Source organism: Dermacentor andersoni, chromosome 11, assembly GCF_023375885.2.
Source record: "Dermacentor andersoni chromosome 11, qqDerAnde1_hic_scaffold, whole genome shotgun sequence".
In the NCBI taxonomy this organism is placed as follows: Eukaryota; Metazoa; Arthropoda; class Arachnida; order Ixodida; family Ixodidae; genus Dermacentor; species Dermacentor andersoni.
The window spans coordinates 96,191,888-96,211,391 of NC_092824.1; the positions used below are offsets into that span (position 1 = coordinate 96,191,888).

The 19,504-nt window shown below is 48.7% G+C and overlaps 1 protein-coding gene and 1 pseudogene across 1 annotated transcript; both read left to right on the forward strand.

Moving 5' to 3' along the window:
- Nucleotides 1–1,679: 1,679 nt before the first annotated feature.
- Nucleotides 1,680–3,390, forward strand: LOC126538970 (uncharacterized). Its single transcript, XM_072285227.1, has 3 exons — nt 1,680–2,627; nt 2,668–2,693; nt 2,811–3,390. The coding sequence occupies exons 1-3, from the start codon at nt 2,325–2,327 to the stop codon at nt 2,878–2,880; spliced, it is 399 nt and encodes a 132-aa protein (XP_072141328.1). The 5' UTR covers nt 1,680–2,324; the 3' UTR covers nt 2,881–3,390.
- Nucleotides 3,391–13,503: 10,113 nt separating this feature from the next.
- Nucleotides 13,504–15,482, forward strand: LOC126538972 (probable ATP-dependent RNA helicase DDX5 pseudogene; annotated as a pseudogene).
- The last annotated feature ends 4,022 nt before the right edge of the window (nt 15,483–19,504 follow it).

The window sequence follows — 19,504 nt, forward strand, 5'->3', positions numbered from 1 at the left end:
ATCTTGCAGTTCTGATGGAGTTGCAGCTTGTGGCTTCGACTAGCGAGATTAGTAGCCGAGCTTTTAAAGTAAACAAAGGTGTGTCATGTTCAAAATTATTCGTTTTCCTAAAAAAAGATGTGGGTCGACTTATATTCAAATTGTTTTTCTTTGATTTCTCCGCGAGTTATACAGAGATAGAGGGGTCGGCTTGTTACAGCGAAACTAATAAGGGCTAGTTTCCCTAGGATCGTGTCCGTGTGTAGACACAAAACTCCCCATACCTGGGCCAATCCCGAAGATAGTACAATACCGCGCCCGACCCGCGATGGAGATGCAGTTCCAGGGTGTCTACCAACCGGGAAAACCAGGAATTCTCAGGGATGTTGAATATTCTGAAAATTTGCTTCTACCAGAGAAAATTAGCTGTAATTTTGTTTAAAGGGAACGAAAGTCGCGGTAGTGCTGGCTCGTGTAACAGAGAGCAATCGTAACATATCGTCTTTGACGCCGTGTCTTCGGCTGGAGGAGTTGAGTTGCCAGTGTAGTCAACGACCGACTTTCCGGACGCCCGATAATTCGCACAGCTTCGCGGCACCATCCCGTAACCTTAGAGTCTGTGTATAAGAGCGTCTGAAATTTTGTACGCAATAACCTTTCGCCGGACATTTTGCCATGACCACAGGTCCGAAACGGCATTGATCGTAGCCACCACCGCCGCCATTTCGATTACCTCGCCGCCTCGAACCGGCGCTCTTGCACGCAAATCTTCGCTGGCAGCCCTAGCCACCACCGCGGCAACGCTAGGCCTAGCTGCTTCTACGTTCGCTTAAGCTTGTTGCAGTTCTGTGCCGTGTTTTTCATTGAAGGAATTCGCCGCTGTTAGCAATGGCACCGACTCCGCCTTTGTGGTCCTCGCGATTGGCTTCGAAGCTCGGAAAGCACGACGCGTTGCAAAGCCGGTCTTGAAAGTCAGCTTCGCCTATGTACATAAATGTTAAACGGTGAAGCATACGCGAAAGTACTGCGGTGAAACATAACAAGCGTGGGAAGGGGCAATCGTCACGCGACGCAGTATATAATCCTTAGTTATACAGCGTGCACCCGCCATTTCCTGTCACAGTATGAGCACCGATATGCCTAATAAGTACTGGCAGGCCTTCAGAGCTTTTCCGTATGTGCCTGCTGCGATTCGAGCCCTTAAGAGGAAGCTTTAGGCCCAACTCCTACGCGGCCTATTCAAATACATTTAAAAAAACGAAAAAACGCTTTTCTGAGATAACCCCTGGACCGATTTTAATGAAATTTGTAGCATTTGAGAGAGAAAGCCAAATTCTAGTCACTGTCGGAAGCGGGATTTCGATTTAGGGCCCAAATTCTGCGAAGTAGATATTCAAAAATTCGCAAGTTCGAAAAAAAGTAGACGCACAAACGTTCATAAATTAATAGCTCTGCATCAAAAACAGATATCGCGGTTCTGTAAACGGAATCCAGTTGTACACGCTGAACTCTTGTACACGCTGTGTACAAGGGTTCTGCAAAAGCTGTATATCCGTATTATTGAATTTTTTTATTCATGTTTTAGATATGCTGTTGTTAAAGTCGATCTCGACTTTATTACGTTATTCTGCACGACATCAAGTGCATACGAACGATTTGTAAGTATACTATCATAGTATTTCGCAATTACCAAGTAATTATGTGGGTACCATTATCGAACTGTTCGTAGCTCATTAGGTGAATATGTATACGGTTTAGCATTTTCCTTGATGCTCGCTTGGCGGGTCTGGCAGCCGCTTATTGTCAACATGCCACTTTCATTCTTTTACTAAGCATTGCGCCCATTTCTTCCCTTTTGGCTGTGTTCTTGCTCTTGTAAATGTAAATGTACAGATGTCGCCGGAACGACTATATGGTTTTGTGCAAAGTGTTTAGCTTCACCCAATGACACCAGTGTCTTGAAAGGAATGAAAAACGCTATACTTACCAGCTCGCTCAAGTAATCAGCAGCTCTGTCAGTGAATCAATCTTTATTTTGGTTGCAAAAAAGAATGCGCAGGTGAGCGTCTCGCACTCAATGATTCTGTTCGGCCACTCAGTGAAACTTGCCCTATAGCTAAAATAATGAAAGCGTGAACACAGGTATTTCAATAACTTGGTTTATAATTTGATTTAAAGTGAAGCACATAAAATAAACGACGAATGTCGTGTGAAATTGTGTTAGCTTGAGGCCGTGCGACTGCACGTGAAATGTCCTTGGATAACTGGGGCAATGAGGACAGCCGTCAAGGATTTATACGCAAAGCGTACGAGAGTCCCACGGACGCGATTGTGCTGGCAAAAAAATGAGGGCGAGTCGATGTGCACGAGAGAATTGCACATTTCTGTTCGCCGCCACCGTCAGCAGCCTTGATTTTGGCGATATCGATGCGGTGATCCAACAAGCTAAAGAAGCAAAGCGTCAGAGGAAAAGCCTCAAGGTTCATTCGTACGACCCCCACTCCAAACTGAGAGATGAACATCGACCTTATAGCAAACAAACTCGTCTGCAGTTGCTGCTGCAACACCGGGCAGTGCAGGAAGTCCGCTCAGAAGAGGTCACCGATGAAAACTTGAATCCGAGAAGGACAAAAAAAAAAAGACGAAAGTAAAACGAACCCCCCCTCCCCCCGAAAAAAAAAAGACCAGAAATCGCATGCAACAATGTTCCTGTGGTACGAGAAACTGCCAAGGAGACCAACGCGGACGAAGATTATGTTTACGACATTCAAGAACAACCATTAAAACTATAATTATTATCCAGTTTTTGATGCTTGTGATTGAGGTGACAGTGACAGCAACGCTGAAGATCCAGATTACCCAGATGACGACAAATACTTCCAAAAACAGCTGGACGTGTAAGCTGGATGTTATGAAACGATGGGTACCAACTTCGTGAGCCATCGACTGAACTCCCTGAGCTTGGACTTCAGTGAATAAGTTTACCCGGCGCCCCTGAGTGCTAAGCTGCTTCAGCATTTGCACGAAGGTAAATATAAAAAGGGGGCCTGAAGAAGCAACCCACCCCTGCAGAATGGCCTCGAGCGTGGCGATGATGAGGCCCATCTTGGCGACGTCCTGTTTAGACTTGGCCTCGTCCAATTCGTAGAAAAGGTCACGCGTGGGAATCGAGGGCATCACTGAGGTGCTGGTGAGTCGGAACTGCATGCTCGTCGATTTGTCCATCACTTTGTCCATGAACGCCGAGTGCTTGCGAATGGGGTCCTGCGCACCTAGGTCTTGGTAGCTTCTGCCCTTGCTGAGCCGGAGCTGCGTGTTTTTGAAAGAAAAAAAAAAGATAGTTTGTTCAGAAAAATAACTTGCACTGCCGACAAATACTCTACAGTCTCTTGCTATATACATACCGGGTGTCCCAACCATCATGCACCGAAATACAGAGAACAGATACAGATACAGAGATACCGAGAACTCCCGATACAGGTTTCTGTTGCTCAGTACGTGCTACATAAAAGCGTTTTTCCGGGCGTGAAAGAAGCCCTCGAATACAGGCAAAATTGCCGCGCGACTGGCCGCTCGAGTACTATGCGTTGTAAGATTTGGCAGACGTAGCTGTGGAGATGAACTTGGGACGACAGGGCTAGGCGCGCCGGATTTAATTGCAGGATTTACATTTAAAACAGGACATACATTGGCTGACTAGCGCGACTCCCATATGGAGCCCGCAAGACTAACATACAGCAAACAGTTTACGAGCACACAGCTCACTAGTTCATTTCTAGCATGACAAGGAGCACTCAGCTCCCGACAACGAGCACGACACGAGCACCCCCTAGCAGCCGGCAAACGCTGCTTATAAGCTCTCCGCTTGACGTCATAGTTCGACGTCATCGTTCGGCGGGGACGGAGCAGGAATGGTCGGGAAGGTTCGTCCAAGCATTGTAAACTTGCCGCCGCCTCGCACTATGGCTCACACACACTAATGCACACAAGTTCGAGCCCATACACACAAAGGCTCACACATTCCAAGATCTGGAGCCGACGACAGAGTGGCGCCGTTCCGCAGTACCGTTTACGCCCACACACACAAAGGCTCCGGAGTCAACGACCGAGGGCTTCGTAGAACTGTGCTCCGTCTCGGGTGGCGCGGCGGAGTACCACATGCCTGAGCTGACCGCGCGCCACGTGGCTGCCGGTCATCCGCAGTTCTCGGTACCGCCCAGCTTTCAGTGCCGACGTCAGAGGGCTTCGTAGAACTGCTTTGTCCCGGATGGCTCCGCCAAGTACCAATTTCCTGAGCTAATCGCGCGCCACGTGGCCGCCGGCCCTTCGCAGTTCTCCGAAGGCCGCCCCGTCTGGTGGGCTTGGAACACGTGCAGCGGGCTGAAAGCTGGCACGTTGCCACCCCGTACGGCCATTCTTAACAGCGTGTATTCGTCGGCTTCTTTAAATCTCAGATAAGCACTTTTATGTTCGCACGTATTGAGGAACAGAAAGCTATATCGGCAGTTTTTCATGTTGCTCTGCAATTTTCTCAGTGACCCTTTTCATCTAATTATAATATTTGAGAAGCTGAATAATTAGAACTAATTATGTAATTAGGTGGAATACAAAAAGTAATCCGAGTATGTCCACGCGAAGGCAAACAACATTATCTTGGTACTGTCCGGCTGCATGGCATTTGCATATTTTAAAATCTTGGGCCATAATAGATGGGACAAGCTGTATATAGCCGTGCAAGTCATGTGAGCTTGGTCCACTCATACGCAGATGTGGATTATGCGCACGAGCGACGCCAATATTCGTTCTCAGCTGTGCTGAATTGGCTCATACTTATCGGGAAAGAAGCAGCAACTTATTTGGAAAGGACGAAAGAAAGACTTGACATTGTTGATAGGTTAGGTATGTGTTGTCTTCCTTCCGTCCTGTAAAAGCAAGCGTCAGCGCATTTCCCGGGAATAGGGAGTCAACGTACCTATTCCTTTTCATGTTCGCAGTTTTACATCAGGGTAACTGAGGCTTGTGCTCTGCGTCATTACATACACTGTTGCGCACTTTGCACGCCAGCGTTAACTCTAATGTTTGATGCTAACGTGTCGACCTCCGGATAAAGAGAAGAAAAATAGCAGGAGCAGAAGAAAAGGAAAGCGTGTGGCAATAAATTCACTTTCACGATGCGTGTGACATTTGCTGCAGACAGTATGCATTCTGCTGTCCGCAAGGACACAATGCGTCATCTCAATAAGGGCTGGCCAGCCCAGCTTTTCAGTCATACACCGTTAAAGAAACAGTGGAAACGATGCCTCGCTGCCGAACGCACCATATAGTTCTTGCCGAACTGAGTCTTGATGTATTGTGTCGAGTTGACGCAATCATGGCCTCGATGTCCGCAAATTCGTTGGGGATGAGGAACACTCTATCGTAGCGCAGGGCCATGAACACCGGTTCCCACGTCTCGCGCCTGGTGCCGGGACCCGTGTTCCACGTCGCCTCGTGCAGAACGATCATCCGCACCTGCTCGCGCGTGTAATAGGGACAGGTCCTCCCTGTTACTCCGGGGCTTGCACCGGAAAACTGACGGGCGTGCACTGAGTATATGCCTTTGCGGCGGTTGTTTGCATGTCGGACTGGTGGAAAACCCTTGCGAGTTGATGAGAACCACGACACTCCGCCTGCGGAGGATATATAATCCAAAGGCGGTCCAATAGAAAAAAAATATTTCTGTGCCACGGCAACGTCAGAAGCAGCTCCGAATGGCTGCCAGTACTGTTATTAGACGCCTCGGCGCTCGTGCTGTGACCGGAAACGGTGCGTCTGCGCGTGCGTAATTAATGAACACGTGCATACATGTCCCTTGACAGTGGTTCCTTCCCATTCTTAATGTGCTTATCCGCATTACATATTCAAAGAATGGCGCAGCTGGCTTCAGAATGCTGGCCGTGACGCAACGCGTATTTGTCCTTCGCCTCACGCGCTCTCGTCAACGTACGCACACGTCGATTTCAAGCGAACTGACTTAGGCTTACGCAGCGTATACGCGCAATGGCTTGGAGTTAAAGCAGTCTTACCCGCCGCGGTGGCTTAGCGGCAATGGCGTTGCGCTGCTGAGCACGAAGTCGCGGGATGAAATCCCGGCCGCGTATTTCCAACTGCTCGTAGGTACAACGGGGCGTGGAACTTGCGGAGACGACGGACGTTTGCGCGCATGCGCGATTGAGAGCGGGTGCGAGAGAGGAAATGTGGGGAGTTTTGATTCTTGAAAATACGACTCTGCCTAGGTACTACGGAGGAGTCCCTTGGGGCGCGGTGTATGCGCTTGTCCCTAGGCGCGCCGTGCCGGCAGAAGTCGCGGGGCGCGGTTGTGCTGAACTTAGCATCGCAAGTTGGCGGCTCGACGCAATCATATTTAATCGATCATGTTTTTACTGATGAAAACAACGTGTCATTATTTCGCATTATTGGCGGCGCCTCCAGGACACCAAAGCGGCAACGGGGATATCAAAGCTAGAAGCCGGACTGGTCCGTGGGTTGGGGCTCGCAGAGGCCTGCGCGTGCCAGGGGAGTATAGGATCGGCTGTCCGCTATCGCGGACAGCCAATGTTTTATGCGAACACCCCCAGGCACGCTTCGGCCTCTGCGGCCCCAACCCACGGGCCGCCCGGCTTCCAGCTTTGATCCCCCCGCTACCGCTTGGGTGCCCCGGAGATCCTGCGCCGCCTGCTTTAATATAACCTCAGGTGCTCTCCTGAGGCCTCCGTTTGCCGGTTACATGTGCCCTCCTGGAGCAGTGCTTGTAAAACATCCGATCTATCGTCGCGACGAAAAATTCGACCCGTGACTTATAAAACACCAGTCAGAACATTGTCCCTTCAGACACAGCGATCACCAAGCGGCGTCCGCGCCCACTGCCTCACCGCGCGGGCAGCCAGCGGCGGAGCGTATAAACCAACTCGACCGAACTCCGCAATGCCGGCATGTCAGGGGACAAACGAATACAACGCAATCTAAGAAACCTCCTCCGTAGTGCCTAGGCTGAGTCATATATTCAAGGAGCAAAAGCCCCCAGATTTTCTCTCTCGCGCCCGCTCTTACTCGCGCCTGCGCAGAAACGTCGAGCTCCGTCAAAAGTGGCACGCCCCGTTGTAGCTGCTAGCGGATGAAAATACGCATCCCGGCCGCGGCGGCCGCATTTCGATGGGGGCCGAGACGCAAAGAACGTCCGTGTCCCGCCCCATTGGGGGCGCGTTAAATATCCCCTGGTGGTCAAAACCTATCTGGAGTCCTCAACTACGGCGTGCCTCATAATCAAATCGGGGTTTTGACAAGTAAAACCACAGAATTAAGTTCAATTAAATCAGTATTGGGTAGGTACTAAACGCGTAATGACGCTTACGATGCTGCTGTGCTGCATGACGAGTTTTTTTTTTTCTTCTCTTTCGCAGTGGGCTTGAGGCCATTTTTTACGAGATTGATGGCCATGGGCGTACGATAGGGGAGAATTGCTCGGAATTTCGTACAGTCACCCCGGGACAAATCGGGAGAGTTGGCAACTATGTAAGCGTAGTACTCGGTGCGCCAGCTCGTTCAAAGGTTCTGCCTTACAAATGACGCGTGCTTCGAGACGGGGAGGTGACGTAATGACGTGAGCGGATTGTGAGCTAAGGCTGGTGCGCGCCACCAGAATCACATGGCGGAGAGTTTCAGCCATGGAAGCATGTCTAATTCTAGGTGCTCGTCTTTGGTTTTGCGAGTGCATGCAAAAGCGGTAGCCACTGTGCACACTTGCACACTATGCACTTGCACTTGCACACTTGCTCAGTCAGTGAGTGTGTGAGCGTACTGTGCACGCCGCGCGAGGGAGAAAAAGTTGTTTCCGTCATTGTTAACGGATGCGATTACGTCGAACACTCCGTCAGGAGTGATATACAGTATAACCTCAATATAACGAAGTTAAAGGGGTAGCCAGAGTTACTTCGTTATATACACTATTTCGTTATATCCGTGATTGCAAGTGCTTTCTGTCTGCACGTCTCGCTCACGTTGGGATATGGCCTCAAGGCGATGGCCGTGCACAGGAGGCGCTGGACGTTGACGGGGACGTCCTCGGCAAGCTGTAGCCGGTAGGAAGTTAGTCCGATGTCGCGCATAAGTCGGCTCCCGTCGCTGTGGACTGGATCTCTGGGAATGGCCTTTGCCTGAGCCACCACACCGTGCGGGATGGGATGTCGGCGAGAGCAGCGCCTGAAAAAAAATTGAAATCCAAGCTATTTTACTAAGCAACAATTAAAATAAATATTTTAGTGCACATATTATTGCGATGCGCAAATTGAAGCCAGTGACATTCCACAAGACCTGCCCACTTGGGAGGAATCTCGAAACGCTAACTTGAGGTAAACATTCACTGTTTTTCCACTTTATTGAACAAAACGCGTTTTTGTGCATCGAGTCTCAAAAGTTAGTGGAACTCCAATTCATTTATTCGCAAACTCTGGGAACGCATACCTCGAAAACTAGTGTAACGCTTAGAATTCGTTGCATATGAAGATAACTTTCCAAGTCACCGGCTACAATTCATAGCTTCCAATACAAGCCGTAACGTAAGTAAGTTAAGAGTATAATTAGCAACATCTTATTAGACAAACCCATGTTGAATTTTTGTCAAAAAATATCTGCCTCCAATAGTAGTCTAGCTCAAGGAGTAGAACTGTGCTACATGCCAGGCGTGATTGAAAAGATCAGTGAACGATAAAGAGAGAAGGAAAAAGCGCGCTATATAATAAGCGAGAAGAATAAGCGAATCCGAGGGGATCACTTGTACGTTAATTGCCACCACGCCAAGCCAACAAACAGTGAAGCCGAGCCAGTTTTTCTTGGCGATACCGTTTCTTGGCTTCATGTGGTCGTAATGCGCAATGATTTAAGTACCTCATGTTCGTGTAAGCTGCCATACTTTTTGCTTAACTATTTTGGAGGAGCTGTAAATCTCTCAGCACCCAGCGGCTCCGTGACTATGGCGTTGGGCTACTAAATGACAAGGTCGCTGGTTCGTTTCACAGTCACAGAGGTGGCGCCCGGGCCGAAATAAAGGTTAGACAATATATAGTGTGAGCCAACAGCAGGTTCTCTAGTTGTTGAACTAACGCAGTTCACGCAGCCTACGCTACTGCTACTCTGTCACGGTGGCCTGCCTCTGGCAGCGTATAAGCCGCGTTTACCCGTGCCTCTGTTGCAGAGTAGCGTATAAGCGAATACTTCCACGCCGGGAAGACCTCTACGCTATTGAATGAGCTGTCTCTATGTGCGTAATTCGCGTGCGCTTTTACTTACGTGGGCTGCGTCTGCCTGCTGAGAATATCAGGAACGCTTCTCGAAGAGGCGACGTTTCCCAGAGCGAACGCACCGATCGAACGAATGGAAGGGATCGCGAGCTCGGGCACATCACGAGCCAGGTACGCGATCATGACGATGAGGATGATCCCATCGGCAATACCCCAGTGGGTACGAGCCATGTTTTGAGGCAACAACAATAACGCACAAATCCACTTTGGGAGCTAGCGCCAAGAACCGGGTCGCATTATAACAAGAATTGTAAATAAAAATCTGAAATGAACCAGTGATAAATAAAACAATATAACGTGCAATAGCGTAGCCAACCTTGCATTAGCAAGAAATGAAACCAACTTAAAGATGAGTGCATGTTGGTGTAATATGGGGTTGTCTATGTGCGGAAGCCTCTTGGGGAACTCCCATGGGATGTGTTTTAGTGTGGGTGTACACCACGGGCACTCGTCAGTGAACCTCGTGGGGTGTATTCTGTGTAGGTGGTGCAGGTTGGGGTATGTATTCGTCTGAATACGACGCCAGTCCCTCTCCTGTTAGGTGTTAAAATCGGAGTGAGGATGTCCAAAACGTCTCCGCTCCTGCCTTTGCTGTAGGAGGATATCACGAGAATTTGGTGGAACGTCGCCGCTAGGCCATGCCATTATTCGGACGTTCAATCCTGGAGCAATACGGTCTGCCTTCGCGTTTCCTGCCAGTACCTCGTGTGCCGGACACCATATGATAGTGTGGTGCCCTTCTAGTTGGTTGCCTCAAATTGAGTATTGATTGGGGTGCCGTTGCATGCAGAAACAGGCGGCAAGCCGCTTGTGAGTCGGATAATATGACAGCCGAATCGGTTTGGCGCTCGGCATCCTGAATGGCCAAGACGATGGCTGCAGCGTCTGCCACGCATACCGAGGTGGTTTTGAAGGATGCCGTTGTTATGTTGTTCTTACATGTACAGACTATGGTGAAGGTGTCTGAGCTGGTTCGACTGGCATCCGTGTAATACTCTTTCGGTCCCATGCCAAAGCGTTTGTGAAGAGTCCTTGCCCTTGCACTGCGTCGTCCGGGATGGTACTTGGGGTGCACGTTTTTGGGAATTGGGACCACCGCGATGTGCGATCGAACGTTGCGGTCTATCTGTGCCGTTTCCTCTCCGCAATGCTGTGGTCTCTGGGGAGAGCCTAACCTCGCCAATACTTCCCTGCCCTGAGTTGAAGAACAAAGTCGTTCTTTCTGAGCCTATAACCTCGCGACTGCGTATTCGTCAAAAGTGTTGTGCAGAGCCAGTCCCTCGAATCTCTCTGTGCTAGCGCATTCGGGGAGACCAAGAACGGCTTTGAAGGCTTTTCTTATTATTTTGTTTGCCTGTGTGATATCTTGGTTTGTCAAGGCCTGATACGGAAGGGCGTATGTGATGCGGCGAATTACGAATGCGTGAACCAGGCTGATGGTCTCTCCCTCAGTTAGGCCGTCTCTGCTTCTTGGCACTCTCCGTATCATTCTGGCCGCGTTTCCTGTGACCCCCTTTAGTTTTTGAAGGGTGTGGGATGTTCCAGCGTTCTGCTGTATCCACATCCCCAATATTCTGAGTGTCTCCACTTCACGAATTGGCGCCCCGTCGAGAGTCCCAGTTATTGGCAGACAGTCCTTCTTTCGTGCGTATTTCGCACGCACCCGAAGTAATGGGGACAGAATTAAAAGAACCATACAATTTTGTATTTGCCCAACGCTGGGCGGACGCACTCCCCTCTGTTTAATCTTTATGATGAATCTGACACATTTGCCACCCCCCCCCTTTTTTTGTCGACTGAAGATAGATTAATCGGAGCTCCATTTCTCCACCTGGCACTTTTTTTTTATTGAAGTGAATGTTAGGAGAGGTTGGCGCCTTTATGGTGGCACCGGCTACTCCTTGTCACTTGGCAAACGAAACAAATTTGCGTACAAAGGAAGAATAGCGACACAGAATATAACAATCAGTAGAACACCGGATCAATAAAAAATACACAGTCCAGCAGTACATGAGTCGCAAAGTTCTGTGCACCAGTTCAGTCCACGTACGCATATATAAAGTCAAATGTTTTGAACAGCCAAAACACACAACACATGTAATACACTGCAAGTACTGAACAGAATTGTACATATTGCGTAAAAGATGCGATCAACCCATAAACCAATTATGAACCACGAACAACGTTTATGTAACTCATTTAGCGTATTCGGATCATCTGATACTTAATATTTTCTCAAAATGTTGGTGTCCTCTAAAAACTTTTCAGAGCAAGAAGTGCTCTCTTTTGAAGGCCCGCAGTTGGCCATGGGCCAAGTATCTTTTTAAGAGCGAATGGCCTTCTCTCTAATATAAACCAATTAGCTTGCAGTACCGTTCTTTGTGTATCGTATTTCGTGCATTCTTTCCTTGACTTCCAACGTTTGCTTTCTCTCGGGGCCGCGGTACTCACCTTCAACCACAGGAGAGCTTGTCTTGGGATGTCAAATTTCACTCGCAACACAAGAAATGCAGCACTAACTTAACATCAGCTTACTTTTCCGTTGTTCTAATTCTTATATTTCCGTGTTTATTTCTTTCGTCAAATAAGCCTGCGTTTCTTCCTTTTCTCTTTTCGTTACTTTCTTTTTGCAGCTTTGAATTCCTTCAGTCTTTGCCTAGGTAGACTTTCTGCTAACAACGCGTTCTTCTTCTTATGCCTCTATTTTTAGGTAAATAAGAATGTATTCTTAAATAAATAATATAATCTAGCGTTACTGTTCCCATTGTTACCATTACTATTGCCATTACTACTTCCATTACTACTACCATCTGCACAGCACACGCCGCGGCTTTTCTTTTTTTATTGCGATGGCAATTATATGAACACTCCGAGCGGATTTTTCGCCGGCGGCGTCGCCTTCGCCGTGAGGTTCCGCATAAAGTACAAGCACCATAACACCGTCGCCGCGCGTCCTACGCTGTATGTGCGAGTGAAGGCGTGCGAGGGGAGCCGTCGATCGTAAAACCCCTTAAACTCGGTAAAGTAGTGCCACGCTTTGAAGAATGCCGCCTCCTCCTTGCGCGCTCTGGCCGACGCGGCGTCGCTATTGGCCTAATAGCATCACGAGGGCCCTCGCATCGTGCATCAGCGCCATTTTTGCTCGTGAAGCGTCTACGGAGTGGCGAGGAGCGCAGGTTGGCGCCGTTGCTACGCTCGAGAACTGAAGGCGGCGCCACGGTCGAGGAGCGAGCGTGAAAGACAGGAGAAACGAGGAGGAGGGAAGGCGGAGGAGGAGAGTGTCACTACTTTACGAAGTTTAAGTAGAGAACATTTCTAGCCTCTATAGTTTAAGGGGCTTTAGAAAGCGCGATGAAAGTGCGCCGTCTACCGTGGTGCACCAGGCACTCAACGTTCCGAGGCACCGTGGGGGAGCGGAGAGAAAGAGAGAGGGGAGGCGTGTTATACTCCGGCTGCAACTGCGCATGTGCCGGTTGCGCGCGGTCGCCCGCCCGTATCTCGAGAACGACCTGCATTGGGGGCTTCGTCTTAGGTGCGTTGGCGGCTCGTAGCTTTGTGCGTGCTGTGTTTTCGGCGCTCACTTTTCGTTGAAGCGATAGACAAGACGAATGTCACTTCGCTTGCTGCCACTGCCGCGTTTGCATTTTGACAGCGAGTTTCCGCGGTCATCGAGTCAGACGTGTTCATGTTTGCATGCACGCGCGTGCCACCATGCTTGTTAATCTATTTAGTGTGCCTAAGTTTAGAAGATTATACGGCAGATAAAACTACTATCCTTACTTCGTGTAGCTGTCCACTCATTTGCTATCGCAATCGATGCTTAGCCTTCAGGGCGAAACTGCGACTTTTTATTTCGTGTTCTGCCGTATTCTCTTTTTTTGTAATTGCATCTTGGCCGGTATCCCTCTGTGGATATCTGCCATTGTCTGCAATATTCGTCATTATCTTTACCATAATTGTTATTATCATCATTATCACATTCCAGACTCATTATTTAGCTTAAGAATAGAGCTGTTACATTATATCCGTGGCTGTCCACCAAATGCCGTGCAACCAAATGACAGTAGATTTAAAGGCGTTGAAGTTAAACCAAGGTGACATTCACTCAAGGTAACCCTGAAACTTTCTGTGCACAGGATGAGTGGGAAGTGAGGAACTGTCTCGTACAGAGAGGCGAAGAAGAGGAAGACGGGCTGGAGCGGGGTCAGTTGAAGAGGGCGAAATCTTGGGCCAGTGCGAGTTATCGGGAAGAACAACTCCATTGCTGCACCACAAAGGTCGGAAGGTCACGGATATGGCGAACCTGCTCTTCTTTGACGTCGTGTTAGACGTAGGCCAGCAGCAGAACCTTCCCAATGGCCCGAACGAACCGCTGCCGCCCATTCCCGTCCCAAATAACGCCGGTATATTCGATTTCGGAAATCATGATGCTTTTGTGTACAAGTACTACATGCCGAAAGGAGACAACGCCGATGCGTCTTGGGTGATTGCCAGCGGAAGAGGCGCAGTCACCTCCGTCGGCAACGTCGTTCGAACGGGTCCTCCGAATTGGAGAGAAACGGAATTGGAGCCCTTCCAGAAGAACTTCTACCGGGAGCACTTCAGGTCTTGTATCCGTACCGACGAGCACGCGAATCAGTATTGTAAAAAACACCACATCACCGTAAGAGGGCGAGGCATGCACAAGCCTGTGCTCCGAGTGTTCGAAGCCAACTTCCCTGCATGCGTGGTCGAGGCCCTCGAAGCGACTGAATACGACACCTCGTCGCCTACCCCCGTCGAGGCCCATTGCTGGCCCGTGGCGCTCAAGGGAAGGGATCTGCTGTCGGTTCTCGGAGCAGGAGCTGAGGGTAAGACCATGGCCTACCTCCTTCCAGCCATAGTCCACGTCATCCATCAGGCGCCCCTGCAGCCCAACCAGGGTTTCATGGCCTTGGTGCTGGCACCAACGCCCGAGGAAGCCCGCAAGATTGAGCGGACTGTCGGTAAATTCGAGAAGCACACCGGTGTTCGCACCACGTGCTTGGTCTCCGGTGGGTCGAAGGATCAACAACTGAGGGATCTCCGTCGCGGTTTCGAAATCTGCGTAGCGACGCCCGGCCGTATCCACACGTTCCTGGAGGAGGGCAAGCTGGACCTAGCGCGGTGTACGTACTTCGTGTTGGACGGCGTGGATTGCATGGTTGACATGGGGTTCGAGCAGCAGATCCTCGCCATCGCCAAACACATAAGGCCCGATCGGCAGACGCTGATGATGATGTCTAGGAAACCCAGGGAGCTGTATCGGCTAGTCGACGCCCTTCTCAAGGACTACGTCGAGGTCAACGTCGGTGAGTGCCGGACATCGCCGGACCGGGGCGTCGAGCAGCTGGTCTGCATTTGTGCCGAGTCAGAGAAAGAGGCGAGGTTGGTGGCGCTCTTAGAGGACATCTTGAGCCGGCCTGAGGATATGGCACTCAGAAAGGTCATCGTGTTTGCCGAAACTAAGAAGCGGGTAGACGATCTGGTGTCCAAGCTGCGGCTCCGAGGCTGGCCCGTCGTCGGCATTCACGGAGGAACGACGGAGCGCGCCCGTGATTGGGCGGTTGCCGCCTTCAGCCGAGGCGAGACACCCGTGCTGGTGGCGACCGATGTGGCCGGGCGGGAGCTGCCCTCAGACCGCGTACGCTACGTGGTCAACTACGACTACCCGAGTAGCGCCGAGGCGTACGCACGCCGGATCGGCCACGCATCGCACTTGACGGGCGAGTCGTGTACGGCGTACACATTTCTGGAGCCGGGAGCCAGGCGTTGCGCCAAGAAGATGATCGGGATTTTGCGAGGAGCAAAGCGGAAGATTGACCCCGAACTCTACGCCATCGCCAAGAGGGCAAAGCAATTGAACTGACAGTGGGTCGCCTCCGGTGAGACCCTCTTCGTTACCCCGTGCTTTGGCAGTCGTGACTGACTGGCAACAGTACGAACAGCCTGCTAGAAAGTGTTCCCAGAGGCCGCCCGTTGTCTATAGATGCTTGAAGCCAGATGATTACTGAAAAAAAGGAATAGCGGCGTCTTATGGAGGCATTAAATTTTGGTTTGCCTTGTGGCAGCCTCACCAAATGACCAACTTATTTGTGGCGGGTTCACTTATCGAATGCGCGAAATTCATGCATTGGATGCGCCAAGTTGTTTACAAAGCAAGAATTTCACAATAAACTAATTGACCAGATTCGCTGGCCCCATTCGTGTGCGAAATTGGTTTCCGATAGGGTATTGCTAATTTCTCTTCGCTCGCCCTGTGATTGCTGTCACCGTAATAGCTTTGCGGTCTAATTACGCAGGTGCTCGTTGGTTTTCAGGGGTTTGATGATGCGGTTTGTAACTTTTTATGGTTCCTGTTCTTCGGTAGCTAGCATACTTCAGCAATTTGGTATGTCATAGCGCCTGCAGGAATGTTGACCAAAAGTTTAAGAAGCACCGGTAGGTGTGTTTTTATCTTGGCGAACGGTCTTGTCCAGAGAAAGGAAATATCCGTGATTGGTCGAGAGAACATGGCTTGAAAGTATTTACCCTCAGGAGGAGCAACGTCGTGAACAGTATAAGTTATATTGCGGAAACGCTAGGCGTCGTAATACAGGGCATCCTGCACCCCTCTGAAGATGGACGGCAGTCCTCCTGTTTAAATATTAATAGGACTGGCATTCTTGGCATACCTCAGTAATTTGTGTCTATCCTACTAGCCCCTTTAGGCCACTGTTCAAGTGAAAAAAAAAAAGTGGAAATACTAATTTTTGCCTCTTCATCACGGTGCCGTAGTCTTGTGGTGGTCAGTGAATCGTGATCGTGTTACCGTTGCCATGATGTCGTCGTCGTCGCGTCTTCGTCCCTCATCGTCATGCATTAGTTGTCATGTCGTGCTCGTGATGCCGTCGCGATCTATCATGATCATTCCAGCTTCATCATGTGACTCATCTCACGCTGTCGCCATGAACCCATCGTTGCCATGCCCGTGTCGACACGCTGTGGTCACACTGTCATCACTGCAGAACCGTGATCCCATTGTCGTAATTCCGTTGTCGTTATTGCCTTAATCGTTCGTTTCATGTTATTCCTTTTTCGTCAGCTCATCGTAATCGTGCTGTCGCGATTCAATATTGATAATGCCGGCGTTATCATCCCGTCATCGCCATTGCGTCGTCGTCATACAGTCGTCGTCACGCATTCGTTGTCATACGGTCGTCGTGATGTCGGCGTCATACAGCCAGTGCCAAAAAGTCGTCTTTATCGCATTATCATGTCTTCGTCGCCAGTCATACTATGGTCGTTGGAGAATCATCCTTCCACTGTCGTCATGCCATCTTCCTTCTTGTGACAGCGTCTTCATTCCTGTGTAATAGGCGCCGTCAAACCGATCTCATCATGCTACCATTGTCATACCGTCGTCGTCATTTAATTGTCGTCATTACTTCTTCATTCGGTTGTCATCATAATGGCGCGGTAATTCTAACGTAATTTTGTCATCATAATTCCAGCTTTGTTGTCTCACGGTTATCGGGCTGTGATCATCCTACATTCGTCATTTCAACGTCTCACAACATCCGCATCAATACAGCATCATTACAGTGCCGTCTTGCCGTCTTCGTGTAGTGCCAGCGTACTAGTTCCATGGTCATCGTTTCGTCGCCTCCATTATTCCGTCGTCGTTATGTAATAGTCGTCATTGTGTCGTCGCCCCAGTGTGGTCACGCAGCCGTCGTCATTTCTCAGTCGTCATCGGTGGTTCTCGCATATTCGAGTGGCACAGGTTTGTGTTTGTGGCCTTTCCTGCTGAAAACGCTGCCCAACTTATACCCCTCTCACACGGGAAGATTTAATGTCATTCGAATCGAATGGCATTCGGTGCATCGAATGCCATTTGGTCTCTTGCGGTGCTACACAGTAAAATATAATGGCATTCGCAAATTATAGCAATGACGATCTGGAACAATATTTGTGAAATTCAAAGAAATTTTGTGCCTATTAAACACGTTTAAGAACTTTTGCGAGTACTTTTAAAACGTACGAAAACATTTCGACGTCAATTATTCGCAACTAAAAGAACTTCGATCAACACATCCAATATGGCCGACCGCCGCGACAGACTCCTGATGCAAAGAGTAATAGCGCTGGAGCACAGCCCGTGGTGAAAATATCATCGCGGCAAAAATAATTATTCCTTTTTATAAGTCTAAAAAAATATCTTCTGACTTCGCTGATGCACGCATTATTTTTTCGCGTTGCGTGTCGCTATTGTCTATCTGAGGTCAAGAGTATATATTCGGTTCGAAATCGAATGCGAATGAGTTCCCCTAAATCATTCGATGGCAAATGTCATTCCATTCGAATGACATTAAATCTTCTCGTGTGACAGGGGTATTAGTCGCGAGCTCCGCACTTGCACATAGTCGTTAGACCTGATCAGCGTTCTTCGCAAGCACCAATAAAAGATTAGCTTAAAGCGATGCCAACGTCATGTGGAAACCGCATGCCTGATTTAAAAGCTTTCGAAGACGTGAACATACCTTAGACGTAAAATGTAAAGGCAAAATTTATCAATTAGCAACGTTTCAATATGAGCTCACCAAGTAATCCTTTGCGGCCCATATTACAATTTTCGAAGTTAAGCTGCCGAGTACTCTGGCATGTTCATTCGGAACGGATTTTCAAGCAACCAGGTTGGAGGTAGATGACTTTATACGTTGAGGCAAAATGAACTAAAGCCTGTCGCAGGACCTCCAGTAAATTGATAAAATTCGAGCACATAATCAAGCGTGTGCTGTTTTGTAATACATATGGTCTACAAAGATAAGATGAGCGATAATTCGGGCACAATACAGAACCACGAATGCTCCATCACGAAGACTAGGCAGATACCTGGCATCGCTGACTCGCCATATATTCGATAGCGTATGTCGAATGTGACAATTCTGACGTCTCGACAGCTGCACGCGCATGCGTCATGGTCGACCTTGGACACTGTCGAGTGGCGCTTCTATGACTCGCATGTGCTACAAGCTTGTGACTTCGTCCTCACTGTGGCACACTCGCGTACGCCCAACATATCAATTTTTCGTCAGACACCTTCAAAGTGGGTAGACTCAGCCTCTAATGCTATCGCATTAAAATTACGTGGCTGCTTTCCGGAACGGCACCGCTGGTAATCAGCGACGGCAGCGGCGCTCCTCAGGGGCAGATGTTGATGATGATGATTTATCGGCATACCCTTTGAAATGGGGCAGCGACAAATGGTCTCGTAGCCTGTTTGACTTAGTCAGGTATGCTATACATGCTTCTTATACTGCCATATTTGTATAAATCTTTTTAATCTTTTTTTCTGTTCCTCAAAACTTCTCTATCAACCTTGTACCGCTACCTATGCCTGTAACGGATCTGCTGGCGTCAATCTCTTCCCTGCTTCGTTTCCACGAATACTCTAAACGGCGCTTGCTTATCTCATTTTTCTCGGCTATCACTGCACCAAATTTGGCGAGATTTGTTGCAATTAAAAGAAAAACTTAAAATCTAGTGACCGTTCGTCTCGAATTTTTGATTTAGGTCGTCAATATTTTGTTAAAAATTAGCAAAAATCGAAATTTTTCAGAAAACGAAACTATCAAGTTTGCAACTCCGTAACGCAGCAATCAAAAACGATATCACAATTCTGTGAATTGCATCTAATAGTACTGCTAAAGCGGACAAAATTGATATGTTACAGGTGAATCTAAAAGAAATTTAGTAATATGGAAATACAGCTTTTGCAGAACCCTTGTACACAACGTAACGAATTTACGTAATATATAAATTGAGATATTGAATTTGTCCGCTTTAAAAGATCTCATGGGTGCGTTTACAGAACCGCTATATCTTTTCTTGATGCAGAGCTATTAATTCGTAAATTTCGTGCTTCTATTTTTTTCGAACTTTCGAATATTTGAAAATTCTTTTAAGAAATTTCAGCCCGCAAATCGAAATTCCGCTTCCAACAGTCACTAGAATTCAACTTTTTCTTTCTAATGCAACAAATTTCATTAATATCGGTCCAGCGGTTTTCTCAGAAAAACGTTTTTGCGTTTTACATGTATTTCAATAGCCCGCGTCGGAGTTGGGCCCGAGCTAGAGCTTCGTAGACGCGGCCTATTCAAATACATGCAAAACGCAAAAACCTTTTTCTG